We start from the raw sequence: 18,657 nt of genomic DNA, 5'->3' as shown, positions 1-18,657 counted from the left end.
TGCACACATCTCAGGAGGGATGTTGTTCCATTCCTCTTTGCAGATCTTCTCCAAGTCATTAAGGTTTTGAGGCTGACGTTTGGCAACTCGAACCTTCAGCTCCCTCCACAGATTTTCTATGGGATTAAGGTCTGGAGATTGGTTAGGCCACTCCAGGACCTTAATGTGCTTCTTCTTGAGCCACTCCTTTGTTGCCTTGGCCGTGTGTTTTGGGTCATTGTCATGCTGGAATACCCATCCACTACCCATTTTCAATGCCCTGGCTGAGGGAAGGAGGTTCTCACCCAAGATTTGACGGTCCATCGTCCCTTTGATGCAGTGAATTTGTCCTGTCCCCTTAGCAGAAAAACAACCCCAAAGCATAATGTTTCCACCTCCATGTTAGACGGTGGCGATGGTGTTCTTGGGGTCATAGGCAGCATTCCTCCTCCTCCAAACACGGCGAGTTGAGTTAATGCCAAAGAGCTCGATTTTGGTCTCATCTGACCACAACACGTTCACCAGTTCTCCTCTGAATCATTCTGATGTTCATTGGCAAACTTCAGACGGGCCTGTATAAATGCTTTCTTGAGCAGGGGGACCTTGCGGGCGCTGCAGGATTTCAGTCCTTCACGGCGTAGTGTGTTACCAATTGTTTTCTTGGTGACTATGGTCCCAGCCGCCTTGAGATCATTGACTAGATCCTCCCATGTAGTTCTGGGCTGATTCCTCACCGTTCTCATGATCATTGCAACTCCACGAGGTGAGATCTTGCATGTAGCCCCAGGCCGAGGGAGATTGACAGTTATTTTGTGTTTCTTCCATTTGCGAATAATCGCACCAACTGTTGTCACCTTCTCACCAAGCTGCTTGGCGATGGTCTTGTAGCCCATTCCAGCCTTGTGTAGGTCTACAATCTTGTCCCTGACATCCTTGGAGAGCTCTTTGGTCTTGGCCATGGTGGAGAGTTTGGAATCTGATTGATTGATTGCTTCTGTGGACAGGTGTCTTTTATACAGGTAACAAAACTCCCTTTAAGAGTGTGCTCCTAATCTCAGCTCGTTACCTGTATAAAAGACACATGGGAGCCAGAAATCTTTCTGATTGAGAGGGGGTCAAATACTTATTTCCCTCATTAAAATGCAAATCAATTTATAACATTTTAGACGTGCGTTTTTCTGGATTTTTTTTTTGTTATTCTGTCTCTCACTGTTCAAATAAACCTACCATTAAAATGATAAACTGATCAATTCTTTGTCAGTGGGCAAACGTACAAAATCAGCAGGGGATCAAATACTTTTTTTCCCTCACTGTATATATATACAGTGGGGAGAACAAGTATTTGATACACTGCCGATTTTGCAGGTTGTCCTACTTACAAAGCATGTAGAGGTCTGTAATTTTTATCATAGGTACACTTCAACTTTGAGAGACGGAATCTAAAACAAAAATCCAGAAAATCACATTGTATGATTTTTAAGTAATTAATTTGCAATTTATTGCATGACATAAGTATTTGATCACCTACCAACCAGTAAGAATTCCGGCTCTCACAGACCTGTTAATTTTTCTTTAAGAAGCCTTCCACTCATTACCTGTATTTCCTGCAATTGTTTGAACTCGTTACCTGTATAAAAGACACCTATCCACACACTCAATCAAACAGACTCCAACCTCTCCACAATGGCCAAGACCAGAGAGCTGTGTAAGGACATCAGAGATAAAATTGTAGACCTGCACAAGGCTGGGATGGGCTACAGGACAATAGGCAAGCAGCTTGGTGAGAAGGCAACAACTGTTGGCGCAATTATTAGAAAATGGAAGAAGTTCAAGATGACGGTCAATCACCCTCGGTCTGGGGCTCCATGCAAGATCTCACCTCGTGGGGCATCAATGATCATGAGGAAGGTGAGGGATTGTCACGCCCTGGCTCTGGGGACTCTCGTATGTTGAGCAAGGGTGTGAGTTTCTAGTTTTTGTATTTCTATGTTGGCCAGGGTGGCTCCCAATCAGAGACGGCTGAAGCTCGTTGTCTCTGATTGGGAGCCATACTTAGGTAGCCGTAAGGCATTCGTTTGGTGTGGTTTCTTGTTCCTTTTGGTTTGTGTTTGTACTGTAGGACTTCACGTACCGTTTGTTGTTTTGTTCGCTGTGGTGTACTAAATAAAATATGTACGCATCTCATGCTGCGCCTTGGCCCGCATCTTTGCAAGACGATCGTGACAGAAGAAACCACCACGACTGGGTCAAGCAGCGTGATGAGGAGAGAGGTTGGACGTGGGAGCAGATGAGCGAGAGTCTGGCGAGAGCCATGGAGGCCGGGTCCACGGGGGAGAGAGATGGCCAGAAAATTTTTAGGGGGGGGCTCACGCCGTGGACGACGAGGCAGCGGGAGGCCGCAATAGAGCGGTTAGCAGAGGAGGCCGCCAGGTTACGGGGGCCACTGGTCACCAGGGGGAAGGAGAGTGTTGAGGCACGGCGAGAGGTACTGGGGTGTGTTGCCAGTCCGGTCCGGCCCGTTCCTGAACCCCGCGTAGGGCCAGTGGTGTGTGTTCCCAGCCCGGTCCGGCTTGTTCCTGTCCCTCGCACCGAGCCTGTGATGCGCGTCACCAGCCCGGTCCGGCCTGTTCCTGCTCCCCGCACCAAGCCTATGGTGCGCGTCGCTAGCCCGGCCCGGCCTGCTCCTGCTACCCGCACCAAGCCAATGGTGCGCGTCGCCAGCCGGCCCGGCCTGTTCCTGCTCCCCGCACCAAGCCTATGGTGCGCGTCGCCAGCCCGGCCCGGCCTGTTCCTGCTCCCCGCACCAAGCCAATGGTGCGCGTCGCCAGCCCGGCCCGGCCTGTTCCTGCTCCCCGCACCAAGCCAATGGTGCGCGTCGTCAGCCCTGTCCGGCCTGTTCCTGCTCCCCGCACCAAGCCAGTGGTGCGCTTCGTCAGCCCGGTTCGGCCCGTCCCTGCTCCCCGCACCAAGCCAATGGTGCGCGTCGTCAGCCCGGTCCGGCCTGTCCCTGCTCCCCGCACCAAGCCTGTGGTGCGCGTTGTCAGTCCGGTACAGCCCGTGCCTGTTCCACCGGTGTCTGGTCCGGCACCGGTCAGCTGCTCCACTCCGGAGCTAGAGCAATCCACTCCACCAGTATTCAGTCCAGCTCCGGCCAGCAGGGCCAGACCGGACCAGGGGCGCTTTGGGGGGTTAGAGAGGGAGCGGGGGTCATGCCCGGAGCCGGATCCGCCGCCGAGGCGGAGTGCCCACCCGGTCCCTCCCCTGTTGTGTTTGGTTGGCGCGGTCGGAGTCCGTGCCTTTGGGGGGGTACTGTCACGCCCTGGCTCTGGGGACTCTCGTATGTTGAGCCAGGGTGTGAGTTTCTAGTTTTTGTATTTCTATGTTGGCCAGGGTGGCTCCCAATCAGAGACGGCTGAAGCTCGTTGTCTCTGATTGGGAGCCATACTTAGGTAGCCGTAAGGCATTCGTTTGGTGTGGTTTCTTGTTCCTTTTGGTTTGTGTTTGTACCGTAGGACTTCACGTATCGTTTGTTGTTTTGTTCGCTGTGGTGTACTAAATAAAATATGTACGCATCTCACGCTGCGCCTTGGTCCGCATCTTTGCAAGACGATCGTGACAGGGATCAGCCCAGAACTACACGGCAGGACCTGGTCAATGACCTGAAGACAGCTTGGACCACAGTCACAAAAAAAAACATTAGTAACACACTACGCCGTCATGGATTAAAATCCTGCAGCGCATGCAAGGTCCCCCTGCTCAAGCCAGCGCATGTCCAGGCCCGTCTGAAGTTTGCCAATGACCATCTGGATGATCCAGAGGAGGAATGGGAGAAGGTCATGTGGTCTGATGAGACAAAATTAGAGCTTTTTGGTCTAAACTCCACTCGCCGTGTTTGGAGGAAGAAGAAGGATGAGTACAACCCCAACTACACCATCCCAACCGTGAAGCATGGAGGTGGAAACATCATTCTTTGGGGATGCTTTTCTGCAAAGGGGACAGGATGACTGCACCGTATTGAGGGGAGGATGGATGGGGCCATGTATCGCGAGATCTTGGCCAACAACCTCCTTCCCTCAGTAAGAGCATTGAAGATGGGTCGTGGCTGGGTCTTCCAGCATGACAACGACCCGAAACACACAGCCAGGGCAACTAAGGAGTGGCTCCGTAAGAAGCATCTCAAGGTCCTGGAGTGGCCTAGCCAGTCTCCAGACCTGAACCCAATAGATAATCTTTGGAGGGAGCTGAAAGCCCGTATTGCCCAGCCACAGCCCCGAAACCTGAAGGATCTGGAGAAGGTCTGTATGGAGGAGTGGGCCAAAATCCCTGCTGCAGTGTGTGCAAACCTGGTCAAGACCTACAGGAAACGTATGATCTCTGTAATTGCAAACAAAGGTTTCTGTACCAAATATTAAGTTCTGCTTTTCTGATGTATCAAATACTTATGTCATGCAATAAAATGCAAATTAATTACTTAAAAATCATACAATGTGATTTTCTGTATTTTTGTTTTAGATTCCGTCTCTCAAAGTTGAAGTGTACCTATGATAAAAATTACAGACCTCTATATGCTTTGTAAGTAGGAAAACCTGCAAATTCGGCAGTGTATCAAATACTTGTTCTCCCCACTGTATATATATATATATATATATATATATATATATATATATATATATATATATATATAAAATTGGGGGGTAAGGGGGGTAGAAGGATTACTTTATTCTATCCCATGTATTCCTTAAAGAGGTGGGGTTTCAAGTATCTCCGGAAGTTGGTGAGTGACTCCGCTGTCCTGGCGTCGTGAGGGAGCTTGTTCCACCATTGGGGTGCCAGAGCAGTGAACAGTTTTGAATGGGCTGAGCGGGAACTGTGCTTCCGCAGAGGTAGGGGGGCCAGCAGGCCAGAGGTGGATGAACGCAATGCCCTCGTTTGGGTGTAGGGACTGATCAGAGCCTGAAGGTACGGAGGTGCCGTTCCCCTCACAGCTCCGTAGGCAAGCACCATGGTCTTGTAGCAGATGCGAGCTTCAACTGGAAGCCAGTGGAGTGTGCGGAGGTGCGGGGTGACGTGAGAGAACTTGGGAAGGTTGAACACCAGACGGGCTGCGGGGTTCTGGATGAGTTGTAGGGGTTTAATGGCACAGGCAGGGAGCCCAGCCAACAGCGAGTTGCAGTAATCCAGACGGGAGATGACAAGTGCCTGGATTAGGACCTGTGCCGCTTCCTGTGTAAGGGTCGTACTCTGCGAAGGGTCGTACTCTGCGAATGTTGTAGAGCATGAACCTACATGATCGGGTCACCGCCTTGATGTTAGCGGAGAACGACAGGGTGTTGTCCAGGGTCACGCCAAGGCTCTTTGCACTCTGGGAGGAGGACACAACGGAGTTGTCAACCGTGATGGCGAGATCATGGAACGGGCAGTCCTTCCCCGGGAGGAAGAGCAGCTCCGTCTTGCCGAGGTTCAGCTTGAGGTGGTGATCTGCTCCAGCTCCTTCAAGTTGGATGGCTTCCGCTGGTGTACAGCAATCTTTAAGTCATACCACAGATTCTCAATTGCATTGAGGTCTGGGCTTTGACTAGGCCATTCCAAGACATTTAAATGTTTCCCCTTAAACCACTCGAGTGTTGCTTTAGCAGTATGATTAGGGTCATTGTCCTGCTGGAAGGTGAACCTCCGTACCAGTCTCAAATCTCTGGAAGACTGAAACAGGTTTCCCTCAAGAATTTCCCTGTATTTAGCGCCATCCATCATTCCTTCAATTCTGGCCAGTTTCCCAGTCCCTGCCGATGAGAAACATCCCCACAGCATGACGCTGCCACCACCATGCTTCACTGTGGGGATGGTGTTCTCGGGGTGATGAGAGGTGTTGGGTTTGCACCAGACATAGCATTTTCCTTGATGGCCAAAAAGCTCAATTATAGTCTCAACTGACCAGAGTACCTTCTTCCATATGTTTGGGGAGTCTCCCACATGCCTTTTGGCGAAAACCAAACATGTTTGCTTATTTTTTTCTTTAAGCAATGGCTTTTTTCTGGCCACTCTTCCATAAAGCCCAGCTCTGTGGAGTGTACGGCTTAAAGTGGTCCTATGGACAGATAGTCCATTCTCCGCTGTGGAGCTTTGCAGCTCCTTCAGGGTTATCTTTGGTCTCTTTGTTGCCTCTCTGATTAATGCCCTGCTTGCCTGGTCCGTGAGTTTTGGTGGGCGGCCCTCTCTTGGCAGGTTTGTTGTGGTGCCATATCCTTTCCATTTTTTTTATAATGGATTGAATGGTGCTCCGTGGGATGTTCAAAGTTTCTGATATTTTTTTATAACCCAACCCTGATCTGTACTTCTCCACAATTTTGTCCCTGACCTGTTTGGAGAGCTCCTTGGTCTTCATGGTGCCGCTTGCTTGGTGGTGCTCCTTGATTGGTGTTGCAGACTCTGGGGCCTTTCAGAACAGGTGTATATATACTGAGATCATGTGACAGATCATGTGACACTTAGATTGCACACAGGTGGACTTTATTTAACTAATTATGTGACTTCTGAAGGTAATTGGTTGCACCAGATCTTATTTAGGGGTTTCATAGCAAAGGGGGTGAATACATATGCACGCACCACTTTTCCGTTATTTATGTTTTAGAATTTTTTGAAACAAGTACTTTTTTTCATTTCACTTCACCAATTTGGACTATTTTGTGTATGTCCATTACATGAAATCCAAATAAAAATCCATTTTAATTACAGGTTGTAATGCAAAAAAAATAGGAAAAATGCCAAGGGGGATGAATAATTTTGCAAGGCACTGTATATTACCTTCTACAGAGATGTCCTGGATAGCAAAGCGGAGGATGATGGTCCATATCATTCCCAGAGTCATCTTAACGTTACCATCCACAATTTCTGAGGAGAAAACATCCCACTACCATCAGATCCAACACATAATTAGAGTAAGAACTGCTTCAGTGAATTAGATAATGGATTAATCAAATTAATCAAGAGATACTGAGCTGCCAACAGGGGAAGTACGGGCCGAATAAAAGATCACCTTCAGCTCCAATAGAGACAAGTTTCACTCCTTTGCTGGTGATGAAGTCTAGGGCTTTGTTGACATTGGCAATTTTGTGAAAACGCATCTTCCCTCTGTCAGGCTTGGGTAACCTCTCACCTGAGGGAAGGAGCAAACAGCATTAAACTCTCTGTGACTACCAATCAATGTATTCAACTATCAACTATATATTCAACAAACAATACCTGAAATTACTTCCAAGAGAAGCATGAGTTTGAGGCCATTCCTGAAGTCGTCCTCAATGTTCTCAATCTGTGTTTCTGCTTTCCTCAGGTGGGAGTTACACCAAGCTGTGAAGGTCTACAAAATAAAATGATGTTTTGGTGAGGAAAATACAAATAGTACAATGTAAATGTCACATAACTTTGATGCGGTGACCTCAAATTAGGATGAGGTTGAGCATTGATTGTAGAGACTTTCTGTGAGCTAATCAGATAACCTTGAGTGAGTTTTCCATCAAGGGTCTTATTCATCAAGGGTAGAATGTTCCACAATGTTTTAAAACTTTACAGTTTATTTTACATTAACTTTTCCAATTGGAAGGCTCATATACCCTTCCCAGTTGAAAGTTTGCCATCTATACTTTATGAAGGTAGCTACTGTAAGTGTATAGCCTGGTAGTAACATACTATAAGATAACAGCTTAGCATGACTTAGCCAGAGGCCATAAATTGTGATGACTGTGGTCCCTATGGCAAGTGCCACATATTGAGATTAACCTACTTGTTGAGGGTCAGCAAACCCCTTGGTTTCAAATTACACCTTCCCTCCATCCAACCTACTGCCTATTGTAAAGGATAAAATAATTTGTGCTCCGATAATGTTTATGCTTTCTACTGTATCCTTATGCATGACTTCAATATTACAACTCTCTTCTGCTATGTTTATATTAAGTCACTCTATCTCACAATAGCAAACAGAGCCCACAGGCGATCAACACTGTATAGATGAAGGCTTTGAGAAGACCCCAGCTCACATTCCTGATGATATAAGGAGTTAAATTTAGCCTGCTCTGGTGGCCCTAGTGATAAAAGACACAAAGAAAACATTTTAACTGAATATCAAGATTAGAGGAAAATGTCACATGCATACAGTGTATTCTTCTCTCACGTGTTTCTCTTTGAAAAGAAAAAAGCCACACTTTTACCAAAATGTTAACAAGTGTCTGATAATCAAAAATGATAAGTGGAGCTATCGCCATATTGCTTTCACTATCTATCCAGTCGTTCCAGATACGGTATGTGAATACCGAAAGGGCAAAGGCTAAAACGGGTGGGGGCTATGGGCCTTAATTGAAAAACCCAAATGTGTCAATTCTTGGATGTGTCACAAACTGGGAGTGATCTACAGTATATTGAATGGGATACATTGAACATCCCTTCTCAAAATGCCTTACTGGATCAGCCTCAATTAGACTCCTTACATTAACCAGGAATGTGATCTGTCAATTTGCCACCAGCTTTCATCTACACAGTGTTGACTGTACTGTGCGTAAACACAGGGAATGTTTTATATGCTTCAGTGACATGTTGTGTTTTCAAGCCATTCCAGTCCACACAGCATGACTAGGGGAGTGATCTTCTGGCCCTTAAGAACCTTAAGTTCTTATAGTACACAGCTTGGTCCCCCAGAGGGCTGTGGGTTAACGCCACCCTCCTGGAGAGGCTGCCCGGTGGAATGCCTGTCTAAATTAGGAATAATAGAGGCTTTGGAACAAAAGACGCAGCATGACAAAACAGACCAAAGTGTATGTGACATTGAACTGCTGCCCCCTCATTAAACATGGCTGGTCCTCCAGATCCTACCCCGCCAAACCCCTTCCTCCCTCCAACAGCCCTAATGATCAGAGCTAAATATATTCATGAATCATGTCCAATAGGGACCAACCCTGTCATTGAAGGAGTTGTTCAAACACATTAACTGGTTGAAGGCTGTTTATTCATTATTTTCACTCTTGGTTCCAAGAATCATGTCTAATTTGCCTCTGTTCACCAAACCCGGCTGAATCAGGTGGCACCTGGTAGAGTCAGGTGGCACACCTAGCCTGTGCTAGAACATGGTAGCCTAATTGACATGTTAGTTTACAAAGGTAAGGACAGTTCAGGTTGCCAGCAGGTCTCATTTGAGGGCAGCAATGTCTTCCCCGGTGGCTCTTACTGGGTAATAGGATTAAAGTGGAGGGAAAGCTAATATAGAGCCTTACTTAAGATGTCAGAGAAGGTACTGAAAACTGAAAACAAATCCCACGTGGTCAACACTGCTATCCACCTATGCCATGCATATACCATGCAGAAGGCCCTCGGTAGGCCTATACGTCTTAATTAGCATGTACCTAAAATACCCACAAAATAAATATTTGTTTTGCCTTGTTAAACCAAGATAGTTGAGACACATTTCATCCTCTTCCATGACAATAAAGTTTGAGCATTTCTGAAGGAAGACATACTGTAACCTCATTCTGTTTTAGACCAGTTGACAGATAGGCTCCTGAGTTGGGGGCCTATATTCAGATGATTGGTACAGTATTTGTGGTCTCTATAAACAAAAAGATTCCACACCAAGGACACTGGATTAACCCACTATAATGCCTTTTGGTCTCGAGGTTAAAATTAGATATAGCATTCATTCTAATCCCAAGCACATCATAATGTGTTAAGAAGCATCTGTTGACAGTTCACATTCCTCGCGTATCAGTGGAATGGCAACAGTTTCAAGTGCTGCTCATTGAGCTATTGTTAGCTGGTACCCATCGCATCTGTCGGTCAATATTCCCGTCAACTGGAGCCAAGACAGATCCCTGGCTCCGGCTGAACCTAATACCAGGAACCAGAGAGCGCTTAGAAGTCTGAGCTCAACGTGAATAACTCAATATTTAATTAATTTAAAAAATTGGAAATGCAAAAAAAATAAAAATTACTGTCTCCAAATCCGGTGCGTGGAGTACTGCAGTGCGTAAAGTTAATTTGTTGAATTGGTTATGTGCATGTCGTCATCTTCTCTCGACTTACCTTTCTTTGCTGTTTTTCCCAGGCAGGGTCCAGCAACATGTCCCTGTCCCACTCATCCTCCTGTATCATGTAGTCCTCCTCATCTCCGAAACCATTATCATAATGCACCGTCGTCTCTATTTGGGTCATCATTGCGTCCTAAGTATTTGTATTCCCCCAAATTCACTGCGTTTTTGTCTTCCAATATCCCTATGTGTTTTCACTCTGATAATTGAATTATTGACCTGGGATGGGTAACTTCCACTCTCCTGCTCTTTCTATCTCACTCCCTCTCTCTCATTCACGCTTGCCGGTGTTCGGTCTGGCCGCAGTTGCCACAGCCGGACAAGCGTTGATATCAATAAGTACTGACAGGTCACGTGACAGGCGCGCAGGGTTTCAGTGCCCTATACATGGGGAGCAAACTGCTCTACTGTTCACAGACCCACCGGCGCGCGTGCACACACACGCACACACACACACAGGCAGGCAGATAAGTATTCGTTTCATGAATATAATATCAGTATGATTGTAAGATGGATAGTTATATTGGTGTAATGATAACTCATTGTTTCAAAGGCTATCATCTGTAATAATACATTCAGAGATAATAAGTGTTCTGGACTCTAATAAGCCAAGGTTGAGGTGACAGCAAGCAGGTCCTAGCCATGACTTAACACACATGTGTACACACACACACACACACACACACACACACACACACACACACACACACACACACACACACACACACACACACAATAATGTATTTCTGATTAAACCAAACACACTCTTTCATTCACAAACACAAACCGAGGCCTCCTCCTTAACTGTTCCATAAAAGCTTCCTCTCTTCCAATCAACCTGGAGCCAGGCCAGTGTCCTGACGTGGCCCCGTGTTCCAACAGCTGACAGCAAACACACACTTTCTCTTCCTCCCTCACACATAAACAGTACATAGCATCTCTCACATCCAGAGTAGCTTTTATAAATCATCAAATGGCCTACAAAATACCCAGCTCAACATTCAGGGGTCATAACTGAGGGCTTCAGAAATGTAGTTCATGAGAATAAAAAAAAATAACATTGCTTAGGTGGGCAGAAATATACTTTATTTCTGTAGAAAACGTTAATTTCACACTTCCGAAAATATTCCTGCACATTTGAAAGGACGTACAAACACAAAATGGGTGAATTTTGACAGTTATAAATATAATCTTTCTTCCTTGAGGCCCCCAGATAGTATTGCATAAATAAACATTTGGTATGGGTCACAGGCCTTCCTATGGGCCACGGAAAAACATGGCTCACAATACTTTTCAGTGGGAATAACACCAGCAATTATTTTGCTTGTCTTCTTTTATGGGCCCACATCGATATCCCCTAAGGTTGCATGAATCTGAGTGAATTTGCCAAGATTTTAAAGACACCATGTTCTTCCCTCCCTCTTTTCCTTCACACAAATGCGGAAGAGTTCCTCATGTGTATTTCCAAAGAATCAAATGTTCTGTCTAAAATGTGAGTGAGTATTCAAATCCAAAGTCAGTCCAATACCAAACCAAACCTAGGTCTTAAAAACAAGAAACAAATTATACCCCAGCTATGAACAGTTAAACATCAGATAAGATTGTCTGTGCAGTACGTGGGAGTGTTGGAGTGTACGTCTGTGTGTGTGGTATGTTTGTGAGAGAGTTATGTTAGTATAAACTGGAGTGACTTGAAACACACAGAGTCCATAAAGAGTGCAAACAAAGACATAAGGTTGATGTGTTCATTTGAGACATATCCAACAGCCTTGAGAGCACCATGTCAGTCAGAAAACCACTAATCCTGTCCAAGCTGAAAGCCCCAAAACATCCTGGGCTCAGAGAGGTTCAGAGTGGGGGTAAGGAGCGAATGAAGGAGGGAGGGAGGGAGGGAGGGAGGAAGAGGAGGAGGAGGGATGCCCATGGCCCCCTTTTCATAGCCTGTCATCCGCAGAAGTGTTCTCAGGTCCTGGGGTGCAAGAGGAACAGAGGGATAGAGGAGGGGTGTGGAAGGAAAGCCTTCACCCTTCATCATGCAGTCTCATTCAGGCCACAGGGTCGTCTGAACTCCTGCCCTCGTTCATGGATCCATTTGTTTGATACTGAGGGTGACAAAGAAGATAGAGAAAGATGTTCGCTGCCATAGCCTGGTCTGGTATAATGTCTACAGTACTACAGTCTACAATATATCAGAGATAACTTGGAGAAGACCAAAACAACGATTACCTGAAAAAAGTAAATGACTGACTGTAAAGGTAGTTAGAACAGTGTCATAAACATTTACAGAGATAAATGTAGGTGGTTTCGATACACAAACTCACCCCACTTGTTGCCCACCAGTACTGGGCAGGCTGCGTGTCTCGTACTGTAGTCTCCCTCTCCACTGGGAAACAGGTTATACCAGAACACTGCAGTCCCCTGAAATACATCACACACAGCAGAGAGAGGTTACAGGGAACTATGTAACTACGCTCATACACATAGGCTGCAAATACACACGCTCATAAGCATTTAGTCACCTTTTTCGGCCATACTGCAGCACCCACATCTGGGAATACTGTAGCACCTCCCGCTGCCACATCACTCATCTAGAACCGAGAAAACAATAACTAGTCATCCACTATTATCTTATTGGAATCTTACCTAATGTATTTCTTTTAGGGGTGTGGGGGCAAAGAAGGAAGCAGTCCCCATGCATATAGAGATACTCACATAGAAGAGCCAGGTTGCTATGCGGTTTCCAGTTCCCAGCTCTTTAAATGCATCAGGCTCATCTTTCTGTAGAGAGAGAGAGAAACTAGGTTATCATGACATGATCATTATGAGCAAAAATGGCACATCCTATGTGTAATCCAAAAACGTCTTACAGCAATAATATGTGCACTTATATATCAGGGCTGCAGGGCAATACTAACCCGTCCAAAGTCAAAGTGGGGCTCATACTGCCCTCCCACACCATAGTTTGCAACCTGCAAAGCAAAAAAATGAGAATAGTGAGATCATTAATATTGGAAATGTAACCGTCAACAATCCCAAACAATGACACAAACACACACACTGTACCTGCAACTCTTCTGCAGTGTCCATCTCCAGTCCTGTGAGGTCCTCAATCCGCTGGTTGATCTGGTCAATCAATGGGTGTTCATATGCTGTCAGCCATGCACTGGGACAGGGGAAGGACACAGGGGTTAATGGAGAACAGGTCAAATACAGGGTATATGAATTGTCATAGGGGGGCAGTAGAGTCACTATAGTACAATAGTTATTACTGATGAACAGTATAGGAGAGAGAGAAACTTGACGAACCATTCTGCAAGCTACTGCTGAAGATGAAATATATAAACTACAGCAGGTTAATGCGTTACGTGCATTTGATAGATGAGCAGTGGGAGGAGCGTTGAGAGAGGAAGAGGAGAAAGCGGCCCGATAGTCTCCAATCAGCTCAGCATACAGTGGTGGGAGTGTCTGAAGTTTAGGAGTAACAAAATAAAGTTGTGTTTTTTAATCTATTTTTCAAGAACGTATGCCTTCTATAGGTTGAAGCTCTCAGTTTGCGGTCATCATGTGGCTTGGGAGAATTCTGGAGGTCACATAGGCTTGGTTGATGACTTAAGGGGCACCAGAGGAGAGTATTTTTTATGCTTTTAGTGAACACTACCAGCCTTTCACCATCCCCCAAGGCCCAGTAGTCTAAACTGCCCACTCCAATAGGGAGGGAGTCATTCTGACTGGGGGTCATGGCAATTACTTCTATCATATATCATATAAAGACATCACAATTTCTTACATCTCTCATTTTATGGACCACAACATTATTTTGTAGTCGTTTTTCTGGGTCATGCACCACGAGGCACAGTGTGCAAATAAAAATGGTAAAACCACAGAACATAGCATTCTTAAGGTGGATTCTTTGTTTAATAGATTTGCCTACACTGCATGAAGTGAGAGTTGTAGCAGTTGTGGCCGCAATGTTTTCAAGGCCAGGGGGCTGGAGTTTGAGTTTACAGCATCGGGATGAGGTCCAGGCCAAAGGCATAGGTTCAGACATCTGCTCTCCACACACCATACCTTTTTATTAGATACATTATTGAATCTCTCAGCCAATAAAATACACTTTCTGTATTACTTAATACTGAAATTCCTTTATAAGATTAGCCAAATTCAAAACTAAGATTAGTGTTAGTCTATGTGTGTGTGAGTAAAGTGATGTATTAGAAGTTGCTGTTGGGGGAGTGAAGACAGTAAAACATTAATTGGGCATGATACAGTGGTGGTTAGGTCAAAAAGTCTCTCTTCCTACAAATTCTCTCCCCTGCTGTGACTGCTCTCCCACTTTGACCTCTTGGTCAATTCAAATGAGGTTCACGCTCAGTTCACCACACACACAGTTGCACATACTTCCACATGAACACACAGACGCAGACATAGACAGACAGACACACACACACATATATACTTGCATGCAGACACATGCACACACTCTAGCAAACACACAAATAAGCACTCATACACAGTAATAGGCAGGGACAGAAAAAATAAAGTGACGTAGGGTGGTATGGGTGTGGAATGGTTGGTCCTATTTAAAAAAAGGTTTTTAAGTAACTATGATTTAAGACTGGCATGTTCCCCTACAATCTAGTAGTCTTACCATAGATGGAGGTTGTGTGGGTGTATTAGATCTCCACAAGGGGGCACTCACTGTTCATCAGAATCATCAGAGAGAGAGAGAGCGAGAGAGCGAGAGAGAGAGAGAGAGAGAGAGAGAGAGAGAGAGAGAGAGAGAGAGAGAAAGAGAGTGTTTGTGGATGTGTGTGAGAGGGGAACTGCTTCAGACCGGCTGATATGGAACTTGAGGTGTCATTGGCCCTGTCTGCACAGAAACACTGTGGCCTCAGATGAAGAAGAGGAGAGAAGCCATAATGAGCTCATTCACCTGATTGTAAGAGAGCAGCATAGATTCACTGCAGAAAAAGGTGGTGACGTGGCCCTACTGACTCAAAGACATGCCAAAACCTGGATAGGACGTCCTGGGGATGCAGGGCAGGTCAGGGTGGTATGGGATGGGATGGGATGGATAGAGACCAGAGGGGATGGGGGGTCTCTGGAGCCCCTAATGTATTATGACCTTTGACCCCTTACCTCTTGGAGACTCTGTACAGAGCCGTGGTGAGTTTCCCAGTTAGGGGGTCATGTACTGTGGCACGCCTTAGCTAGTTCCCCAGGGCACACGAAAAAACAAGGAAATAAACAAATGACAGAGAGAGAGAGGAGTAACACACACAACAAAAAAATAGATTAAGTAGAGGGAAATGGGAAGTGAAAGAAACAGAGAGAGGAGAGATAAGCAGATCTGGTCAATGTTATTCCGACATTATGCCAGGGGTTGTTTCAAGGCCAGTCCTTTAACCCAAGGTTAGTATCACTTAATGGTTTATTCTCTAGTTTAGGAGAATACTAAATACTAAACTAGTGATTACATTAGTGATAAAAGGAACAGAGGATTTGTGAAAAGGACTGCTCCTGACACACCCGTAGTTGGTCAAAAGCAACTATGTTAATATCAACAACTTAATCTTTACACCTATATGTTTTATCCTCCTCCCCCTCCACTGGGTTAAAATCCAAGAGCAGCAGTAACTCCTGAGCAGAAACACATTTTCACCACATTCAGGCCCTACACTCCTACATACTCTGAACTTCTAGAGTGCCCCTGGAATCTTCTAGAATCTGACTTATGGTTAGACTAAGAAAATTAGTCTGAGAGAGAGCGTGGAGGAGGGTCTAGTCAAAGTAAGATTCTGTGCTTCTGCAGAGGAGTCTTCAAGCCTAGGAGGGAGGGAGGAATACGGACCGGACTCAGAGGCATAGGCCAGTGGCAGGTGTAAGAGGAGGGGGTTGAGGTGCGGTGAGAATGGGGAGAGGGGTTATGTGTACCCCCCTCCTGCTCCACCCCTCCCCTTGACCCCCTCCTCTCCTGCTGCCTGCACCTGGCTGTGCCTTACCTCTTGCTGATTCTGTATGGGGCAGTCTCGAGCACACCAGTGATGGGGTTGGAGATGGTGGCCCGGCGAAGCTGTAAGCCAGGGAGAGGGTGTTTACAGGATACCCTGACACCACCTTCATCGCTCACCTCCACCCCCCAGCCTCTGCTCTGGCTGGGCTTAAAGGGCTCAACCTACCTACACTTTCATGGCTCTTTGATTTAAGTCAACACTCATTGACTCAATCAATACATACTGTGTCAAGAGTGTTTATATTTAGCATTAACATTTCCCATTCGTTCTGCCTTCCAGTGGCCTCGACCCTGCAGATACACAGCTTCAGCTGGTCAGACAGTTACTAGTATGAGTATCTTGATTACCCCAGAGCAAAGACACAGAAATTACACCTCTGTAGAACCATGAAACCCTTCCATCACACACTTCTGTGTGGCCATGACACCCTTCTGAACCCTTATTACCTCAATGTAACACACACATACCCGACAGAGCGTGGAACTCACCCTGGGCTTGGCCAGCTCTTTGACCTTCTCGATCTCGCTGTGAGAGATGATGTCATGGTAACGGACGATGTAGGGCCGGTCCCACTCATCCTCCTGCTTCACCGGGCTCAACAGGTACTTGGGGTGACTGTGGTTGTCATAGTAACGGCAGAAAAGCCGGCTCTGTCTGCGGGGGGTCTACAAGGCAGAGATGGGGGAGGGTGGAGGTAAGAGGACAGATAGATTGACACATAGAGATAAAGAGATAAAGACACAAGAAGAGACAGAGCTAGAAATTGGACATTACTCTTTGATAACTACAACTTGTGTTCAACTAACACACATATGCACAACCACACTAACACACACTCTAAACCCATTTATATGAGCTCAACCTCTCACTGTGTGTGTGAGTAACTCCTCCTCACCAGCTTGATGCCCTCCCCTCGACACAGCATCTCATACATCTTCCTCTCTGGGACAGGCTCCCTGAAGCGCTTCTTCTTCTTGGAGGCATCACTCGTCTGTCTCTTCGTTCGCACCTTGCCCTCCTTCTGGGCCTCCTCGGCCTGGGCCTTCCTCTGCTTTATCAGTTGAAACTCAAAGTACTTCAGGTTGCCGTTGGCACGCTGGTGTTCCGGGTCTGGAGTGAGGAGAGAGAGAGAGGGGACAGTGAGATGAAATACTGATGCTCATACAGTAACAAGACAAGGAAGACGTTGTCTCATTTTTAAGATTCATACTCAGCGCTACTCACTATCTGGATCACTAACTTCAGATCCTACTGCCTTCTGGGACATTTTATGAGTAATCCTCTATCCCAGTTTATGCTGGGCATACAGGACAGCAGCTGTCGTTCAATGATTCACCTGGAGGGCATCATATTCCCTTAGCACTTGTTAACAGTTCAGGTCCTTCAGTGTGCTCTCAGTTTCACTCCTTTAACTGTCTTAGTGTGTCCTTAGTTTGACACCCACCCCCAGTGTGCCTAGTTTAACTCCTTTAATTCTGAGCCATGTTAGGGTAACTCACCCAGTATGAGCAGCCTCTTGGTGAGCTCCAGGGCCCTGCCTAGCTCCCCCTGCTGGTAGATGGCATAGCTGAGGTAGTCCAGCACGGTGACCTTGTCCACGGTGGACTCCTCTCCTTCGTCCAGCTGCTTCAGGGCCTGCTCCATCCACAGCTCAGTGTGGTAGTAGTCCACCTCGGTGTAGGCAATCTTCCCCAGCTCAAAGCAGTCCTCCGCCGTCATAGGGCTCTTGTGCGTCACTCCTGTGGATGAGTCAGCGGTTTCAAACTTACAAATTATAAAAGGCCTCAAGTTCTCTCTCTAGCACTCCCTAACCCCTTACCTGGCAGGTCTCCTGTAGAGATGGTGTTGGTATCCAGCCTGTAGGTGTCCTGCAGTCTGAGCAGCGCCTTGGCTGCGCCTGTCTGGTCCTCATCTGTAGGGAAGTGTTTCCTCTGGAGGGTCAAGTTAGAGATGAAGCCTGATAGAAAGAGAGAGATCCTCATTCATGAGGATGCTCACTGTGAGCATACAATAGACAAACAAACATTGCAGCAAATCTCTAATGTTAACAACACTTATCTGTCGTTGCTGCTTTGTGACTACTTTTCAACATCCTTTTCATCCCTTCTAACGTGACCCTCATAGTGTCATAATGTCTAACCGTCTGTGGTGTCCTTCAGCACCAGGCTCTCCAGGTCTCCCCATTCTGTGTTCAGCCTCTTCATCAGTTTGAAGGCGTTGACCGGGTGCCCCAGGAAGCCCTCGGGATCCTGCACGGCTGTGGCTGACAACACATCCAGCTTCTCTGCCCACCTAGGAGAGGGTTGGGAGAAGAGACACAATTCAGCTACTCTGTTTGTGTGTGTGTGTGTGTGTGTGTGTGTGTGTGTGTGTGTGTGTGTGAGAGTGTGTGTGTGTACGCGCGTGCGTGCATGTGTGTCTGGACACTCACTGTTTGACCTGCTTCAGCTTGTTCTCCTCTGCCATGATATAATCCTTCAGTGAAGTGACCAAGTCTTTCTCTGTGTACAACAGATCTGTCATGTGACCTAAGGGAGGAAAATACACACACACATTATCAAACTTTATTTTAAGCTTATTTAAACCAATAATACACA

The 18,657-nt window shown here is 46.3% G+C and overlaps 2 protein-coding genes across 5 annotated transcripts in view; both read right to left on the bottom strand.

Annotated features, from left to right (window-relative positions):
• LOC121571417 (alpha-actinin-2) overlaps window positions 1-10,353 on the bottom strand; it is a 29,339-nt gene extending 18,986 nt beyond the window's left edge. For all 3 annotated transcript variants that reach the window (XM_041882871.1, XM_041882854.1, XM_041882863.1), the window contains exons 1-4: window positions 10,042-10,353; window positions 7,219-7,333; window positions 7,013-7,132; window positions 6,781-6,867 (exon numbers count right to left, since the gene is read on the bottom strand). In XM_041882871.1, the coding sequence (XP_041738805.1) occupies window positions 6,781-6,867; window positions 7,013-7,132; window positions 7,219-7,333; window positions 10,042-10,173 (454 nt within the window). In that variant the 5' untranslated portion in view covers window positions 10,174-10,353. The remainder of the gene's footprint in view (window positions 1-6,780; window positions 6,868-7,012; window positions 7,133-7,218; window positions 7,334-10,041) is intronic.
• A 757-nt stretch (window positions 10,354-11,110) lies between these two features.
• Window positions 11,111-18,657, bottom strand: part of LOC121571404 (prolyl 4-hydroxylase subunit alpha-1-like) — a 46,997-nt gene continuing 39,450 nt past the window's right edge. The window contains exons 3-15 of one of the 2 annotated variants that reach the window (XM_041882833.1): window positions 18,492-18,588; window positions 18,201-18,352; window positions 17,880-18,017; window positions 17,560-17,799; window positions 16,956-17,170; window positions 16,549-16,725; window positions 16,049-16,119; window positions 13,110-13,209; window positions 12,962-13,015; window positions 12,759-12,824; window positions 12,566-12,634; window positions 12,368-12,464; window positions 11,111-12,148 (exon numbers count right to left, since the gene is read on the bottom strand). In XM_041882833.1, coding sequence (XP_041738767.1) covers window positions 12,078-12,148; window positions 12,368-12,464; window positions 12,566-12,634; window positions 12,759-12,824; window positions 12,962-13,015; window positions 13,110-13,209; window positions 16,049-16,119; window positions 16,549-16,725; window positions 16,956-17,170; window positions 17,560-17,799; window positions 17,880-18,017; window positions 18,201-18,352; window positions 18,492-18,588 — 1,547 coding nt within the window. In that variant the 3' untranslated portion in view covers window positions 11,111-12,077. Of the gene's footprint in view, window positions 12,149-12,367; window positions 12,465-12,565; window positions 12,635-12,758; window positions 12,825-12,961; window positions 13,016-13,109; window positions 13,210-15,185; window positions 15,257-16,048; window positions 16,120-16,548; window positions 16,726-16,955; window positions 17,171-17,559; window positions 17,800-17,879; window positions 18,018-18,200; window positions 18,353-18,491; window positions 18,589-18,657 lie in introns of both variants that reach the window. The other variant, XM_041882842.1, reaches the window with a different exon arrangement.

Source organism: Coregonus clupeaformis, chromosome 1, assembly GCF_020615455.1.
Source record: "Coregonus clupeaformis isolate EN_2021a chromosome 1, ASM2061545v1, whole genome shotgun sequence".
Lineage (NCBI taxonomy): Eukaryota > Metazoa > Chordata > Actinopteri > Salmoniformes > Salmonidae > Coregonus > Coregonus clupeaformis.
The sequence above is the reverse complement of the archived record's forward strand: the minus strand, read 5'-3'. Positions and strand labels throughout refer to the sequence as shown.